At 21.0% G+C, this 19,772-nt stretch overlaps 1 protein-coding gene across 1 annotated transcript; it reads left to right on the top strand.

Annotated features, from left to right (window-relative positions):
- Window positions 1–16,445: 16,445 nt before the first annotated feature.
- Window positions 16,446–18,768, top strand: LOC119571137 (piggyBac transposable element-derived protein 4-like). The gene is made up of 4 exons (XM_037918582.1): window positions 16,446–17,325; window positions 17,434–18,105; window positions 18,210–18,487; window positions 18,611–18,768. Exons 1-4 carry the CDS (start codon window positions 17,270–17,272, stop codon window positions 18,766–18,768), a joined length of 1,164 nt encoding a protein of 387 aa, XP_037774510.1. The 5' UTR covers window positions 16,446–17,269.
- The last annotated feature ends 1,004 nt before the right edge of the window (window positions 18,769–19,772 follow it).

Consider the following 19,772-nt stretch of genomic DNA (forward strand, 5'->3'; position numbering starts at 1 on the left):
TTTTTTATTTAAATATAAAATATTTATTTTTTTTTTTTTATTAAATTTTTATTTTTTAATTATATTATTAAATTATATTATAAATTTTAATAAATATATTATATAATATTATTTTATTTTATTAGTATTATTAAAACTATATTATAATGTATTATACATTAATATAAAATTATTAGTATGATATAATGTTAATAGTTTATAATATGTTATAATATTATTAGTTATATTAAAATTTTTATCATTTTATATAATATATTTGCAAAATAATTATTTTTCATAATATTATGTAATTCGATATTAATTAAAAATGATTATAATAATTATTTAATACGTTATAATTTTATTAATTTTTGTATTTTTAAAAAGGTTTTTATTTAGTAAGTTTAAAATCATGTTTTAAAATAATTCAATAAAATGATAATAATGAATTAAGCATTAATAATTCAATAAATGATATAAATGATATGAAATTATTGGGTAATAATATTGATGGGAAAACATAAAATGATTATAATCAGAATTTGTCCATTATATAAAAAAGTAAGAAAAAAATTCCAAAATGAAAAAGGGCAAAATTACGAAATATACCTTTTGAATTATATCCAAATTATTTTTTTTTTATTTCTAGATATTTTCAATTATTAGTTAATATATTATTATATTAAAAATCTATTAATATAATAATAGAAATTTAAAAATAAATTAAGAAATTTTTATAACATTTGTATTATTAATTTTTATATATTATTATTATTATTATTATTATTTATTATTATTATTATTATTAATTATATTATTATTATTATTATTATATTAAAACTTATTTATAATTAAAATAAAATTATATTATATTATTTTTATTATAAATTATTTTTATTATATTATTGAAATTTATTTTAATGTATTAAATAATATTAAATATATTAATAATGTTAAAATTGTGTTATAATATTTTTCAAATTATTATTTTAATTTTTAGATTATTATATTTATAATGTTAATTGCAAAAATAATTATATAAATATAAATATGATAATAGATATTATTAAAAGAAAAATATATTATTTTAATATAGTTTTTAGGATTTTTGTTATTTCTAAAGGGATAATTAGGCAAAACTTTAATATTTCTGCAAAATTGCTTTTGATAAAATTCAATAATGAGTATATTGCAATAAATGATTATGGTGAGATAATAGATAATAAAATGATTGAATATGAAATATTGAGATAACATGATAAAATGATATAATAAAAGAATTTCTCATTTATAATTAAAAAATAAAAAATAAATTTAAATAAATTTAAATATTTTTTAGATATCTATAAATTAATTTTTTTTTATTTTTATGATTGAATTATTAGGGTATTAATGATAATAAATTTAAAAAGTATTTAATATTAATTAAAAGGATTAATTAATTAAAAATTTTAAAATTATTATTAATATTATTATATAAAATAAATTTATTATATTTATTATTATTATATTTTATTATATTATTATTTTATTATTATTAATTAATTATTATACTTTTTTATTTGTAAATTGCCCAAAAATATATTATAACTGTAATAATAACAATATATAATTAAAAAATAAGATAATAATATTTAATACGTTTTTATTGTATATATTTTTATTATTTTATTATTTTGTTATTATATATTAAAATAAATATAATTGCAAAATTTAAAATAAATTTAATTTATGTATAGATAATTATTTAAAAATGATATTGATTATTAGTATATTTATAATTGTTAAAATTTTATTTTTATATCATAAAATTAGTGAATAAGGAATTTTAAATTTTTAAAAAAAGTATGAAAATAAATTAAAATAAACGGAATATTGCAATATAATTAATTATAATAATTTTTAATTAATTAGAATTATATATAATAAATAATTAAAAAATAATATATAATAGATAAGGGAAAAAAATTTATTTATATATTTTAAATTATAATATTATATTATTATTATATTATTACATTAATTTTATTATATTATTAATTTTAAATTAAAGGTAAAATAAATAAAATGTGATAATTTAAAAAAATTTTAAAAATATAAATATTATTATTAAGTATTATTATTATTATATTTATATTATTATTATTATATTATTATAATTTTTTTATTTATTAATATATTTTAAAATTAATTACTAAAAATAAAAAAAATTTTTTAAACAAATATTAGATTGAATTAAATTAAATATTATTAATTATATAATATTTTATTATTTTTATTATTTATTATTATTATGGATATATAGTAAAAGGAAATTTTATATTATAAATTTAATTTAAAATATAAATTATTTAAAAAAGGTAAAATTTTTAATTATTTTAATATATAAATATTTTTTATTATTCTATGATTAAAATATATTATAATATAGATAATTTCAAATTTTTAATATAATAATTTATAAAAATGAAAAAAAAGGTTAAAAATTATATAATATTAAATTATAATATTATTATTATTTAATATTATTTTATTATTTCTATTATTATTTTATAGTATTTTAAATATTATATTATAATTAATAATAATAATAATAATTATTAAAAATATATAATTATGATTAATATTTAAAAATATGTATTAATTTAGATTGTATTATTATATATATATAATGATATAATTGATAATAATATATATTAAAAACAAATTTATTATTATAATATATAAAAAATGATTATAAATAAATTATATAATGATAATAAGGATTTAAAAATTTATTCATTATATGTTTTAAGTTTTAATTCCCAAAAAGAAATTAAAAAAATTTTTCAAAATTATTTCAAATATGTTATTCAAATTATTTTGGTAATATTATATAATTATAAAATTGTAATAATATGAAAATCAGAGAAAAAGTGAAATAAAGAGAATTTTATAAATTAAAAAAAAATTAATAAAATTTCATCAAAATTCATTTATTATTTTTATTATTTAATATTATTTTATAATTATTATTTTAAATTTTCTTATTATTATTAAATATATAATTAATAAAATAAATTTTATTATTAATTATGAATATAATAAATAAAAATTTTTATATAATATGATATTAAAATTAATTTTATTATTTATTTAAATTATTATTATTATATTATTATTATTATATTTATTATATTATTAAAATATTTTCTTTATTAATAATAATAATAATATAAAATTAAATTTTTTATATTTTAAATTTTTATTTATTTTTATTATTAATTTAATTTCTTATTATATTATTATTATTTTTATTAGTTATTTTTATAATATTTTGAAAACTTTATTATAATTTTAATAATAAATAATATAATAATAATTAAAAATAATATGTTAATATTGTTATTAAAATTTTATTATATTATTATTTATTATTATTATTATATTTTTACTATTTGTAATAATTTAAAAATAAAATTTTTAACATAATAAATTTTGTAATTACAAAATTATTAAATAAAGATATTAATATTATTATATATGTATTATTTTATTATTATTGTTAATTTATTATTAATTTTGTTTATTATATGTTAAATTAATATATAATAATAATTCATAATAGATAAAATTGCAAAATAGAATAATTGATTAATATATAATATGAGATAATTAAAATGATGATTAATGATGATATAAGTAATATTGATTATAAAATATAATTGATTATTAACATAATGTTCATTAATAAAAAAAGTAAAAGAAAATAATTAAATTTGAAAAAACCCAAATTACAAATATAATTTAAAGTAAATTAAATTTTTTTTGATTTCTCTATTATTTTGGTTATTAGGTAATAATTATAATAATTACCAAATTATTAATAAAACAATAATAGTAAAATGAGAAAAAAATTTGATTAACATTTTATGATATATTAAATTATAATATTATATTATTATTATTATTATTATATTATTATTATTATTATTATTAGTATATTATTATTATTAATTTTATTATATATAAAATAAATAATAATAATATATATGTTAATAATTTTTATATAAAAATTATATTTTTAGTTATTTTTATATTATTATTTTTTTTATATTTTATTAATTTTTAATTATTATTTAATTTATATATTTTAAAATTAATTTAAATTATATAAAAATAAAAATTATTTTATTAGTAATTATTATTTTATTAAAATAAATTTTTATATTATTATTTAAAATTATATTATTATTTTGTATTTTATTATATTGCAAAATATTTTTAATAATAAATACTGTAATTAATATATAAAAAAATAATAATAATATATAATATTATGTTATTATTTTTTAATATTATTATTATATTTATTTTATTATTATTCAAAATTATTACATATTTTATAATATAAAATAAGTTAAAAGAATTTATATAAAAAAGGAAATAATATAATATACCAAAAGATTAATTAAAAATGAGTATAAATATTATGATAATTTTGATAATATTGTATTAAAATGAATTTCTATTATTATTGAAAATTAGTTTAATTATAAAGTTGAAATTTATAATTAAAACTAATATATTTAATTTAATAATATTATTATTATTTATATTTCAATTATTTTAATAATAATAATAAAATTATTAAAATTAAATTTATGAATTATAATTATATAATAAAATTATTATTAATTTTATTTTTATTATATTATAATTATTATTATATTATTATTATTATTATATATATTATTATTATTATATATTATTATTATTATATTATTAAAAATTTTATATATAATTAATATATTATAATAATAAAAGAAATCTTTTAATATTTATTAATAATATTTTAATATTATTATTTTTTAAATTTTTAAAATTTTATATTATTATTTTTATTATATTCTTTTATTAGTATTAATTCAAAAATTAATATTAATAATACTAATAATAATTTTTAAATAAAGATTTTATATATTATAAAATTTTAGTTATATTATATATTTTAAATTTTTTATGTAAAAATTGCAATTTAAAATTATAAGAAATTAGAATTATAGATTAAAATTAAAAAATATAATATTAAAAATTATAATTTTTGTTTTTAATATTATTAATAATTATATATTAATTTATTATATTAAAAAATTATAAATAATTCTTTAAAATTCATAATAAAAAAATTTAAAAAAAAAATTAAAAATGAAAAGTTTTTTTAGAATATATTTTTTTTATTAAAATATTTTTTCATTTTCGAGATTTTGAAAAATTATATTTAAATTTTAAAAATTAAAAAGATTAAAGATAAATTAATTAAGAAATTTTTAAATTTAATTATTTTTTATTTCTTTTTATTATTTTATTTTTTTAAATTTTATTTTATTTTATTTTTGTTTATTATATTTTTTTAAAAATTATATTTTTATATTATTTTTTAAATTAATAATTTTTTAATTTTTTTAATTTTTAAATTTTAATTTTTAATTTTTTTTTTAAATTTTTAAAAAAAAAATATGAAAAAAAATAAAATTAATAAAAAATAAAAATAAAAATTTAAAAAGATAATATAAAAATATTATAAAATCTTTATTTAAAAAATTGTTATTTTTAAAAAAAAAAAAGTAAAAAAAAATAAAAATTTAAAAAAAAAAGAAAATTTGAAAATTTTTTTGAATTCTAAAAAGTTTTTTTTTTATTTCTTTAAAATTTTGGAAAAATTATTAAAATATATAATTTAAAAACAATTTTGAAAATAATATAAAAAAATAAAGAATAAAAGAATTTGATAACTTTAAAAATTATTTAAATTTAAAATATAAAAATTTTTTTAAAAAAAAAAAGAAAAAAAATAAAAATTATAATTTTTTTTAAAAAAAAAAAGAAAATTTTTTTTAAAAAATTTTTAAAAAAAAAACCTTTTTAAATAAACAAAAAAAATTTTTAAAATTTTGTATTTTAAAATATTTTTATTATTAAAATTAAAATTATTATTAAAAATTATTATTAAAAATTATTAAAATTATATTATTAATTATTAATATTTAAATTTTTTTTTTTTTATTATTTTTTTATTATTATTATTATTATTTTATATTTTTTATTTTATATTATTATTTTTTTTATTTATTATATTATAATTTATAAAAATAAAATAATTTTTATTTTATAGTTTTTTATTTATAATTTAAAAATTTTATAATATCATTTTATTTTTTATTGTTTATTTTTTTATTTTTTTTTATTATATTTTTCAAAAAATTTTATAAAGTATAATCAAAAAAAAAAAAATTTTATAAAATTAAAATTTAATTTAAATTAAATTTTAAAAATGTTTTTTATTTATTATTATGGTTTTATTTTTTTTTATTATTGTTGTTTGTATTAAAAATAAATTTTAAAATTTAATATTTTTTAATTAAATTTAATATTGATATAATTTAAAAATTATATAAAATTTTAAAGAAAAAAAAGATAAAAATTTATGAATAATATTAAAAAATGTTAAAAGAATGTTTATAATGAAAAAAATATTAATAAAGAAAAAAAAGATGATAATAACAGGAATTGTCTCATTTATAATAAAAAAAAGTAAAGAAAATAAATATCCCAAAAGTCGAAAACAGCGCAAAATTCTAGCGAAATATAGCCTTGTTTGAGAGTATACTCCAAAATGACGCTATTTCGATGTCTCTGATGATTTTGGCAATCATTAGGGTATAATGATAATTAAGTACCAAAAATCGTTATTAATCATGACAAATTATGATCAACAGGGTAAATCGAGGAGCAATAATAGACAAGTGACGAATAAAGAGAATTTTTGGCGATAACATTCTGCATGAATATTAATCATTATCAATGATTAGCCATTATTAGGAGTATTATTACCCTAGTTATTATTTATTGATTATAGATTATTTATTGCATTAATTATTCTATTATATTATTAGTATTTTTTTATTATTTCATATATTATTTCATTATTATTATTTATGGAGTACTATTATACATAAGATTAATGAAAGTATCTTATGTAATTACTATTGTTTGTATTTATGATTCTAAGATTACCTTAGTATTATTTAATTAGTATTATGAAGAGTAGATCATTAGTATTAGTATTATTATTATTATGATTAGAGATTATCATTTGATGATTACTTTACTTTTTGTCATTTTATGTATGTATTTCCAAAAAAACATATTATCGAATAACTGTAATATATAACCAATAAATAAGTAATAATAGAGAAGTAGAAATATTAATAATGTTTAATCAGTCGCTGGATGATATTAATATCGAGTATTAATATGAGTGATTGTTATATTAGTATCCATGATCGATCATTTTTACTAGTAGTATAATTTGCCAACAAATATTATAGAATGGCTATATAATTACTTCGGAACGTACGAGTATGAATTTAAAATATGATATCACTAAATTACTCCTATACTATCGTGTTTAGCTATTCTTGTAAATTCATTATTGTTTAGATCTGTCTCATTATTAATTGGTATTATTTGTATATTAGTCATAGTGGACATAAAAGTATATATCGAGAACTGCAATAATGTGCAATAAAATAATAATAATTGCAAATTAATGATGATTAAATGAAACTTGCTCAATAATGATGATAATGCTGCACTTGATAATGATGATACGATGATAATGATCGATAATGCATGCCTATAATGATGATGATTGTAATGAGAACAGTGATGAAAATCATGAGAATAATGAGGATACTAAACAGTAATTGTCGCCAGTTATAATATAAAAGAAATAGTAAAAGAAATAATAATTCCCAAAAGTCGAAAATTAAAAGCGGCAAAATCCATAGCGAAAGATAGCCAATTTTTAAGCGTATACTCCTAAACAATGAAGTTTTCTCAGATCATTTTGTCTCTGATGCGATTTTGGTCCAATTAATTAGGGTCCAAATAATAGATCTAATAAATTACACAAAAATCGTATTTTAGTTATCCAAATGCACAATAATGAGCGGGATCCGAATAAGTCATTTTAGGAATAAATAGAAAGGAATTTGTTATTACATCCACTTGATGATTCATGAACACTTATTATCATATTATAATTAATTATTTAGTATTATTAACTGATTGTTTATTATTAATCTATTATAATTTACTATTATTTATATTTATTATATACTTATTATTCGATTTATTATTATTATCTCATTTATTATTCTATTATGATGTATTGATGCTATTCAGTACATATTATGTAATGTAATGAATTAATTATAATATAATTATGATATTATACTTCAAGTATTATGAATATATTTATTATTATTATTATATTATTATTATAATGTTATGTAATTATTATATTATTATTATTTATTATTATTATACTTTTGTTTTTATGTAGTCTAGTATGTCCCAATAACAATATATTATAAACGAATAATAACCAATAATCATAATAATAATAATAATAAGTATAATAATAGTAAAGGTAATGGCGTTATAATAGCGTTATTAATAATTTATTATTGTCGATTTAATATCATGTATTAATCATTTTATAGGTAGTGTACATTGCAAAAATTATTTATAACATTAATAATTACTGTAATTACGATATTAATTAAATTAATAGATATAATACTTATTATAATATCGTTATTATTGTTATTATTATTGTTATTTCTATCGTATTGTTGTTGTTATGAGCATAGTTGCAAAATTATATATGACAACTCGCAAAATTGCAAGAATAATGATATAATGCCATAATGATGATAATAATATTCGCAATAATGATATAATGATGAGATAATGATGATAATGATGATTAAGGAGATGATAATGATAATAGTGATGATAATCATGATTAAATAATGATGATAAAACAGAAATTGTCTCCGTTTTAATAAAAAAAGGTAAAAAAAATAATTCCAAAAAGTCGAAAAAGCGTGCAAAAATCTAGCGAAATATGCCTTTTGAGAGAATACTCCAAAATAACGTTTTTTCGATTCTCTGATGATTTTGGCCAATTATTAGGGTAATAATGATAATATTACCAAAAATGCATAGTAATCATGACAATAATGAGGATAAAAAGTGATAATAAGAGAATTTTCATAACATTTCGATGATTATTAATATTATCAATATTATCATTATTATTATATTATTACTATTATTATTATTAATTATATTATTATTATTATTATTATTATTATCTATTATTATTATTATTATTATTATTACGATTATTATTATTAGTATTATTATTATTATTATTATTATTATTATTACTTTTGTATTAGGATTATCGCTAAACAATATATTATAACTGTAATAATAACATAAATATAATAATACTAGTATAATAATTAATGTTAATAGTCGGTATAATATCGTATTAAGATTATTATGCTATTATTAAATATTATCATTTTTACTACGTAGCTAATAATTGCAAAAAATAATTATTATAACAGATACTAATTACGTATTACGATATTAGTTAAAATAATGATATAAAATAATATTATGATATATCGTTATTATGTTATTATTATGGTTATTCTATTATTATTTATGGTCATTATATCAGTGCAAAATTAATATGAAGCTGCAATAATTGCCAATACTAATGATAATAATTGCAATAATGATATAATAATTGCAATAATGATGATAATGTGATTGTAATTAGATAATGATGATGATAATGATAATATTGATGATAATCATGATAATATGATGATAATAAACAGGAATTGTGCCATTTATAATTAAAAAAAAAGGTAAAAGAAAATAATTCCAAAAATCGGAAAAGCGACAAAATATAGCGGAAATATAGCCTTTTGAGAGAATAATCAAACTGACAGTTTTTTTTTTTCGATTTCTTGATGATTTGGCAAATTATTAGGGTATAATGAAATAATTTTTACCAAAATCGTATAATCATGACAATAATGAGGATAAAAGGGAGAATAAAAGAGAATTTTGATAACCATTTGATATTATTAATATTATCAATATTATCATTATATTAGTAGTTTACTATGAAGATTACTTAATTATTACTATTATTATTATTATTATTGTTTATATTATTATTATTATTATTATTATAATTATTATTATATTAGTATTATTGATTATTATTATCATTATTCTTACTATCATGACTTATTTATTATTACTTTTTATTAGTATTATTCGCCAAAAAATAATTTAACTGTAATAATAACTATTACTATATTAATAATACTAATATGTATAATATAATGTATAATAGTCGTTATATATCGTATAATATTAGTATTGTTATATTATTCATTTATTAATCATTTTTACTCAGTAGCATTAATTGCAAAAAATTATCATAACAGTAATAATTACTGTAATACGATATTAATTAAAATAATGATATAAATAATTATATAATAATCGTTATTATGTTATATATTGTTATTTCTATTATTATTGTTATTGTTATAGTATAGTGCAAAAATTAATATTATAACTGCAATAATGCAATAAAATAATAATAATTGCAATAAATGATGATTAATTGCAATAATGATGATAATGAGTTGATAATGATGATAATGGTGATAATGATGATAATGATGATAATGATGTATGATAATGAGTAATATGAGGATAATCATGATAATAATGATGATTAATAACAGTAATGTCTCCATTTATTATATAAAGAAAGTAAAAGAAAATAATTCCAAAAGTCGAAAAAGCGGCAAAAATCTAGCCGAAATATAGCCTTTAAGCGTATACTCCAAAAGACGTTTTTTCGATTTCTCTGATGATTGTGGCAAAATATTAGGGTAATATAATGATAAAATAATTACCAAAATCGTATTAATTCAGTGACAATTAATGAGGATAAAAGTTTAGAATAAAGAGAATTTTATACATTTGATGTATTAATATATCAATATTCTATCATATATTATTATTATATTACTATTGTTATTATTATTATTATTATTATTATTATATTATTATTATTATTAGTATTATTATTATCTATTATTAGTAGGATTATTAGTTTATATTATTATTATCATTATTAGCTATGATTATTATTATTAGATTAGTATTATTACTTTTTTATTAGTATTATTGCAAAACATAGATTATAACTGTAATCATAACAATAATCATAATATAATCAACTAAGTATAATAATAAGTTAATAGCGTTTATAATATCGTATTAATATTATTATGTATTATTCATTAGTATCAATTTTAATAGTAGTATAATTTGCAAAAAAAAATTATTATAACAGTAATAATTACTGTAATTACGATTATAATAAAAAATGAATGATAAAATAAGTATTATAATATGTCATTATGTTATATATTGTTATTTCTATTTGATGTTGTTGTATTAAGCAATTTGCAAAATTATATATTACAACTGCAATAATTGCAATAATAATGATAAATAATTGCCATAATGATGATACTAATTGCAATACTGATGATAATGATGATGATAATGAGCGAATGATGATAATGATGAATGATAATGATAAGTTGATGATAATCATGATAATAATGTGGATAATAAACAGAAAATTGTCCCGTTAAATAAAAAGGTCAAGAAAATAATTCCAAAAAGTCGGAAAAAGCGGCAAATCTAGAGAAAATAGCCTTGAGAGAATACATCCAAAATAACGTTTTTTCGATTTCTCTGGGATTTGGCATTATTAGGGTTAATAATGTAATATTACCAACTCATATTAATCATGAAATAAGAGTATAAAAGTGAGAACTAAAGAGGAATTTCATAACATTGATGATTATTAATAGTATCATTTTATCATTATTATTATACTATACTATTATAATATTATTATTATTATATTATATATTCATATTATCATGATTATTTTTTTTTTTTTTTTTTTTTTTTTTTTTTTTTCTTTTTTTTTTTTATTATTATTATTATTATTATATGATTATAGATATAATAATAATAATAATTATTATTATATATTGTATATTATTATATTTATTATTATTATTATATATTATTATTAAATATATTATTATAATATTATTATTATTATTATTATTATTATTATTATCATTATTTATCATTATTATTATTGTTATTATTATTATTATCATCTATTATTATTATTACTATTATGATTATACTTTTGTATTAGTATTATGCTTACAAAATATATTATAACGGTAATAATAACCATAATAATCAATAAATACTAAAGTATAATAACTAAGGGTAATAGTCGTTATACTATCGTTATTCTATTAATTATTGTATTATTCATCATAGATCAATTTTTACTAGTAGATAATTGCAACAAATAATTATTATAACAGTAATAATTACTGTAATACGATATTAAGTAAAATAATGATATCATAATTATTATAATATCGTTATTTTGTACTTATTATTGTTAGTTCTATTATTATTTTTGTTGTCATTGATTATAGTTGCAAAATTATAATTATAACTGAAATAATTGCAATAATAAGATAATAATTGCAAAAAGATGATAATAATTGCAATAATAATGCTGATAATGATGACTGATAAATTATGATAATGATGATGATAATGATCAATAGGATGATAATCATGATAATAATGATGATAATAACAGGAATTGTCTCCCATTTATAATTAAAAAAAAAAGGTAAAAGAAAAATAACCCAAAAGTCGGCAAAAGACGACAGACATAGCGAAATATAGCCTTTTGCAGAGAATACTCAAATGACGTTATTTCGATTTCTCTGATGGATTTTGGCAAGTATGAGGGTAATAATGATAAAATTACCAAAATCGTATTAATCAGACAAAAATGAGGATAAAAGTGAGAATAAACGAGAATTTGATAAATTTGATGATTATTAATATCTTCAATATTTCAGTTATGATTATATATTATATTATTATTTATTATTACTATTATTATTATTATTATTATTATTATTTATTTTATTATTATAATAATAATTATTATTATTATTACTATTATATAATTATTATTAATATTATTATTATGATTATTATTACTTTGTTATTATATTATGCCAAAAATATATTAGGACTGTAATAATAACTAGAATATAATAATAATAAGTATAATAATATGTAAATAGTCGTTATAATATCGTTATTAATCATTATTATTGTTAATTAGTACATATTATCATTGATTTACTAGCTAGTATAATTGCAAAAAATAATTATTTATACAGTAATAATTACTGTAATTACGATATTAATTAAAATAAATGATCTAAAATAATATTATAATATCGTTATTATTGTTATTATTATGTATTTCTATTATTATTGTGTTGTTATTAGTAGAGTTGTAATACACGCCACATGATCATATCTAGACAACACAGTTTTAAACTGCAATAATGTCGCAATAATAATGATTAAATAATTGCAATAATGATGATAAAGTGCATATGATGATAATGATGATGAAATGATGAAATGATGATAGTGATGATGATAATGATAATATTGATGATAATCATGATAATAATGATGATAATAACAGGGATTGCTCCATTTACATGAAAAAAAAGTTAAAAGAAACCATAATTCCCAGAAAGTCGAAAAAAAGCGGCAAAATCTTGCGAAATAAGCCCTTTTGAAAGTATAACTCCAAAATGACGTTTTCGATTCTCTGATGATTTTGGCAATATTAGGGTAAATAATGATAATAATTACCAAAAATCGTATTAATCATGACAATAATGAGGATAAAAGTGAGAATAAAGAGGAATTTTGATAACATTTGATGATTATAATATTATCAATATTATCATTATTATTCTCATTATTATTACTATTTATTATTATTATATTATTATTATTATTATTACTATTATTATATTATTATTATTATTATTATTAATTATTATTATTATATTATTACTATTATTATTATTATTATTATCATTATTTTTATTATTATATTATTTTTACTTTTTTATTGAGTATTATGCCAAAAATATATTATTAACTGTATACTAACAAAATATAAATAAGAATATGTATAATAATAATGTTAGTAGTCGTTTAATATCGTTAATAATTTATTATTGCCTATTATTATCCATTATTATCATGTACTAGTCAGTATAATGCAAAAATAATTTATTATAACAGTAATAATTACTGTAATTTACGAATTATTAATTAAATAATGATTTAAATAATTATTAAATATCGTTCTTATGTTATTATATTGTTATTTGTATTATTGTGTTGTTATTAGTATAGTTGCAGAATTATAATTATAACTACAATAATTGCATAATAATGATAATATTGAAATAATGAGATTAATAATGATGATAATGATGGTGAAGTGATGTAATGATGCTGATAATGATAATATTGATGATAATCATGATAATAAGGATGATATATAACAGGAATTGTCTCCATTTATAATAAACAAAAGGTAAAAGAAAATAATCCAAAACTCGAAAAAGGGCCAAAATCTTTGCAAATATAGCCTTTTGAGAGTATACTCCAAAATGACGTTTTTCGATTCTCTGATGATATTTGCAACATTAGGGTAATAATGATAATAATACCAAAATCGTATAATCATGACAAGACTGATGATGTAAAAGTGAGATATAAAGAGCAATTTTGATAACATTCGATGATTATTAATATTACAATATATCATTATTATTATTATTATACATTTATTTATTATGATTATTATATGTATTCATATTATTATTATTTATTATTTATTCTATTATTATTATATTATTATTATTATCTTTTTTTACTATTATAATAATAATAATAGTAATAACAATAATAATAATTATAATTATTATTATTAGTATTATTATATTATTATTATCATTAATAAGTATTATTACTTTTTATTAGTATTATGCCAAAAATCATATATTATAACTGTTAATAATAACATAATAATAATAATAATAAGTTATAATAAGTAATGGTTGATAGTCGTTATAATATCGTTATAATATTATCATTGTTATTATTATTCTTATTATCATTATTTAATAGTAGCATAATTGCAAAAATAAATTATATAACAGTAATATTACTGTAACACGGTACTCTAATAAATAATGATATAAAAATAATTATTATAATATCGTATTACTCTGTTATGATTGTTGTGATTTCTATTATTCATGTTGTTGTTATAGTATAGTTGCAAAATATATATTATAACTGCAATAATTGCAATAATAATTGAGTAATAATTGCAATAATGATGATAATAATTGCAATAATGATGATAATGATGATGATAATGATGTACCTGATGATAATGATGATATGATGATGATAATGATAATATGATGATACTCCATGATAATAATGATGATAAAACAGGGAATGTCTCATTTATATAAAAAAGGTAAAAGAAAATACTTCCCAATAGTCGAAAACAGTGTCAAAATCTAGCGAAATATAGCCTTTGAGAGTATACTCCAAAAATGGACGTTATTTCGATTTTTCTGATGATTTTGGCAATTATTAGGGAAATAATGATAATTTCTCATTTATAATAAAAAAAAAGGTAAAAGAAAAAATTCCCAAAAAGTCGAAAGCGGCAAAATACACGCGACGGGGACGGTACACACGTGCAATTTGTATCCCTGTATAGATGAATGTGTTTTGAGCCATTTTGTCTATGAAATAAAAATTGAATGTGTAAATAGATTATACAAATAGTGTGTATTGCATAGTGGAGATACGTTTTATATGTAAGTTTGTGCCTTGTTCGACGAGTTTTTTTTTGCATAGATTGGTGGAAACGTGTTGAAAACTGTGCGGTATTTTGTGATGAAATACAAATGAATGGGTAAATCAGAGGTCGGGGAGAGTCATGGTCATTGCAGTAAGTATTGAAAGGGAGAAGTAAGTTGTGGGCAGTATGGAAAGGGGTGAGTGTGTGTAAAAGTGTGTAAGGGACTCGTACGGTGACGGGAGAGGACGGTCATTGCAGTATTTGAAAAAGGGAGAAGTAAGTTGTGTGGCAGTATGTGAAAGGGGGTGAGTGTGTGAGCGTGTGTAAGGGACTCGTACGGTGACGGGGAGAGGACGGTCACCGAGGAATCCCTGTTTTGAAATGTTATTTAGTAATTTCTTTATTTTTTTGCCTCTGAAACCTGACCTGAGGTCACTCAGCAGTGTTCTACCATGACGCACGTCCCTACTGTACTTTGTGTGTGTGAGAATGAGAGAGCGAAGAGAGAGAGAGAGAGAGAGAGAGAGAGAGAGAGAGAGAGAGAGAGAGAGAGAGAAAGAGACCGCCATGACACCCGTCCCCACTGTGACAGAGAGAGAGAGAGAGAGAATGTGCGTGCGTGTGTGTGTGTGTGTGTGTGAGAGAGAGAGAGAGAGAGCATGTACGTGTGTATACGTGTGTACGTTTCTGCATGGGCGTGTTTACGTGATTTTCTAGATATTTTGGTTGACAATAATTGCCAGTAGAGTAGTTCAGCCATAGTTATCACGTGACTTTCTCACGTGACTCACGTGACACGACATGGCGAATCTGATTGGCTAATGCCTCTGAAAAATCGCAATAAAAGGCGACCCAGAGGGGAAGGTAATCACTTGGATGGAAGAAGCTGACCTTGAATATGTCAAGACAACTTTCTGTACGCCGCGGCCGCAAGCCTAGGATGTCTTCTGCTGTTCGGGACCTATCGTTCAGCGACGTTGATGACCCCCAACCATCGACGTCGGGACTCCAACGCTTGCGAAATACCCCAGATCCTCTTCTATACCTGTATTCTACAGACGAAGAGGATTATACACCTCCTCTGAAACTGTCTAGGACTAGCGATCTCTCTGGTAAGTTTTTTTTTTTTTTTTTTTGACTTGTAAAAAAACGTGTCTTTGGAACATGACTTTGTTTCTGCTACCAAGACTATTTCCACAGAGAACTCACGTTTACCTTTGTATTTTTTTTTTTTTTTTTTTACAAAAGTTGAAATATCCGCTCGATTTGACGGTGACGACTCGGATTGGGAGAGATCCGAGTTCGATACCGATGACTCGGGTGTGGACGACGACTGGGAGGAAGATTTCGACTATGTCCCGCTGGTGGATACATCTCTGGATTCCGACGTCCGACGACATTGGGAGCGTAATGCTCCGGGAACTCCCTCTTTTTGTTGGTCGAAGAGGGAGAATTTCGTCTGGCGTCACTGCTTCGAGGGGACACCGGGTGTGAAAGCACCCCTTGAAGAATCGTCGAGCCCGTTAGATGTATTCACCAGTCCCAGAGGAGTTGTTCCAAACCATTGTGGACGAGACGAATCGGTAAGTAAAAACAATATATCTGTATTCTGACTTGAAAAACGTAATTTTCTACATGTCCTTTTTTGAAAGACCCCCTGATTTTACAATGTCTTTTTCTTCCAACCACAGGTATGTTCGACAGAACCCGCGCACCCCTTCATCCCATATGAAGGGGTGGGAGGGCACAACGGTGCAGGAAGTCTGCTCCTATGTCGGCTTACGATTCCCGATGGGCCTTCAGTCGAAGAGGGACCAGAGGGAATGGTGGTCGACGGACCCGTTGATGTCCTCATCGGTGTTCGCCAAGACGATGACCAGGGACCGCTACGATGCCCTGACCTCCGCGCTCCACTTCGCCGCGGAGGATAGGCTTTGGAAGCTGCGCCCTGTGTTAGACGTCTTGGAATCGACGTATCGATCCGTCTTCGTCCCGAACAAGAACGTGACCGTCGACGAGAGCTTGTGGGCCTTCAAGGGGTGTCACCACGCCATCCAGTACAACCCGAGCAAGAGGGCTCGGAGAGGGCTGAAGGTCTACAAGCTTTGCTCGTCTGACGGTCCAGAGGCAGGGTATACGGCGGCCTTCAAGATCTACATGGGGCAAGACCGCGGCGTATTTCCATCCAGCAAGAAGGCCATCACCGACCTGCTGGAGAAGGCAGATCTACTCGACAAGGGGTACCAGTTACACACCGACAACTGGTACACCTCCCCGACTCTCTTCCATTACCTGCAGGCCCGGAAGACCAGTGCAGTTGGGACGGTACGTCTCAACGGCGTGGCATGCCCTCGGACCTGCAGGCGAGTCGGGGACAAATCGATTTCCGGTCCAGCAAGACCGGAATCATCTGCCGTCAGTGGGTGGATAAGCGTCCAGTTACGATGCTTTCCACCGCCCACACCAGCAAGGTCGTTACCCTGCCTCCCAACCGCCGAGGGGTGGAGAGGTCGAAGCCTGAAGTTGTCGTTGACTACAACAACGGCATGAAGGGCGTTGACCTCTCGGATCAGCTGGCGCAGTCATATCCATCGACGAAGAAGACCGTCAAATGGTATAAGAAAATTTTCTTCTACCTATTGGATATGACTACGACCAACGCGCTGGCTATCCACCGGGCCCTCGGCGGAAAACTCACCCAGTATGAGTTCCGCAAGGAACTCGTTCGAGGATTGCTGCAGCAAGGTAAAGCATCTGACCTTTTGTTTTTTCTTTATTCTGATAATTGAAATGTTATATTCAATGTTTTACATGTTCTTTTTTGAGAATATGTTTTACAGTGTCTTTTTTTTCCTTGCATCTTTACAGGCGGTCCCCGTGGCTCCTTCCGGCGGAATCCTCCTCAGGCTCGCCACGAGGAGGAAGTTACCCAGCAGGCACACTTGCCAGTTGACACACGCATCGTCGGTGGCGTCGGTGTGTGCTCTGCTGGAGGAACCACCGGCGCAGGAGGGAGACCAGGGTGATGTGCAGTTGCTGCGGCACCTCACTCTGCCCAACACCCTGTTTCCAGGCATTCCATGCCTGAAGGTGGTTGGGCAACAGAAGTTGTAAATAGTGTAAAATATGTACATAGTTTCTATGTATTTATTTATTGAAAATGTAAAAACACCGTGCTTTCAGGCATTTCATGCCTGAAGATCATTTGAAAATGATAAACATTTGATATATTATGTAAATAATGTATATATTACCTATGCATAGACTTTCTATGTATTGTATTGAATTTTGAAAAAAATAAAATTGACGTTTTACGCTATGTTTCGATCTCACGCACAGACAAACCATTGATTTGCACACTAAAATGTGTGATATACACGTAAATTGGACTTTATACTATAGTATAAGAAAATAAAATCGTTCATAGGACATACAATAAAGATACAGTAAGTCTACAAACTTTTACATGTTTCTGGAGTACAAAAACTTTAGGTTGCGGTTACTCGCAAACCAACCATAGGAGCGCGCTGAAACTTCGCGTGCGTGATGAGGCGGCCGGCGCGACGAGCGCGCGCTCCCGTCTAGACGAGAGTTGCCTGCTTCTATTTCCCGTCTAGTTAGGTTTAAAACATTGTTCCGACCCGGCCCTATTGATTAAAAATTTTAATTAAGGGAGGAAAAGCATATCGGATACGAGTTTTAAAATATTAAAGGTGAGTTTCCTAGATTGACTCGCTCTATTGTTTGCATATATTATTTTCTCATAAAAGATGGCTGGTTGACACAACCGTTACGAAAGAAAGAACGGGTTAAAAAAAAAAAAAAAAAAAAAAAAGGAGAGAGAGAGAAAGAGAGAGAGAGAGAGAGAGAGAGAAGAGAAAGAGAAAGAGAGAAGAGAGAAGAGAAGAGAGAGGAAGAGAAAGAGAGGTGATAGAGAGGAAGAAGAGAGAGACGAGAGAAGAGAGAGAGAGAAGAGAGAGGAGAGAGGAGATAGAAGAGAAGAGAGAGAGAGAGAGAGGGGAGAGAGAGA

Source organism: Penaeus monodon, unplaced genomic scaffold, assembly GCF_015228065.2.
Source record: "Penaeus monodon isolate SGIC_2016 unplaced genomic scaffold, NSTDA_Pmon_1 PmonScaffold_5266, whole genome shotgun sequence".
NCBI classification, from domain to species: domain Eukaryota; kingdom Metazoa; phylum Arthropoda; class Malacostraca; order Decapoda; family Penaeidae; genus Penaeus; species Penaeus monodon.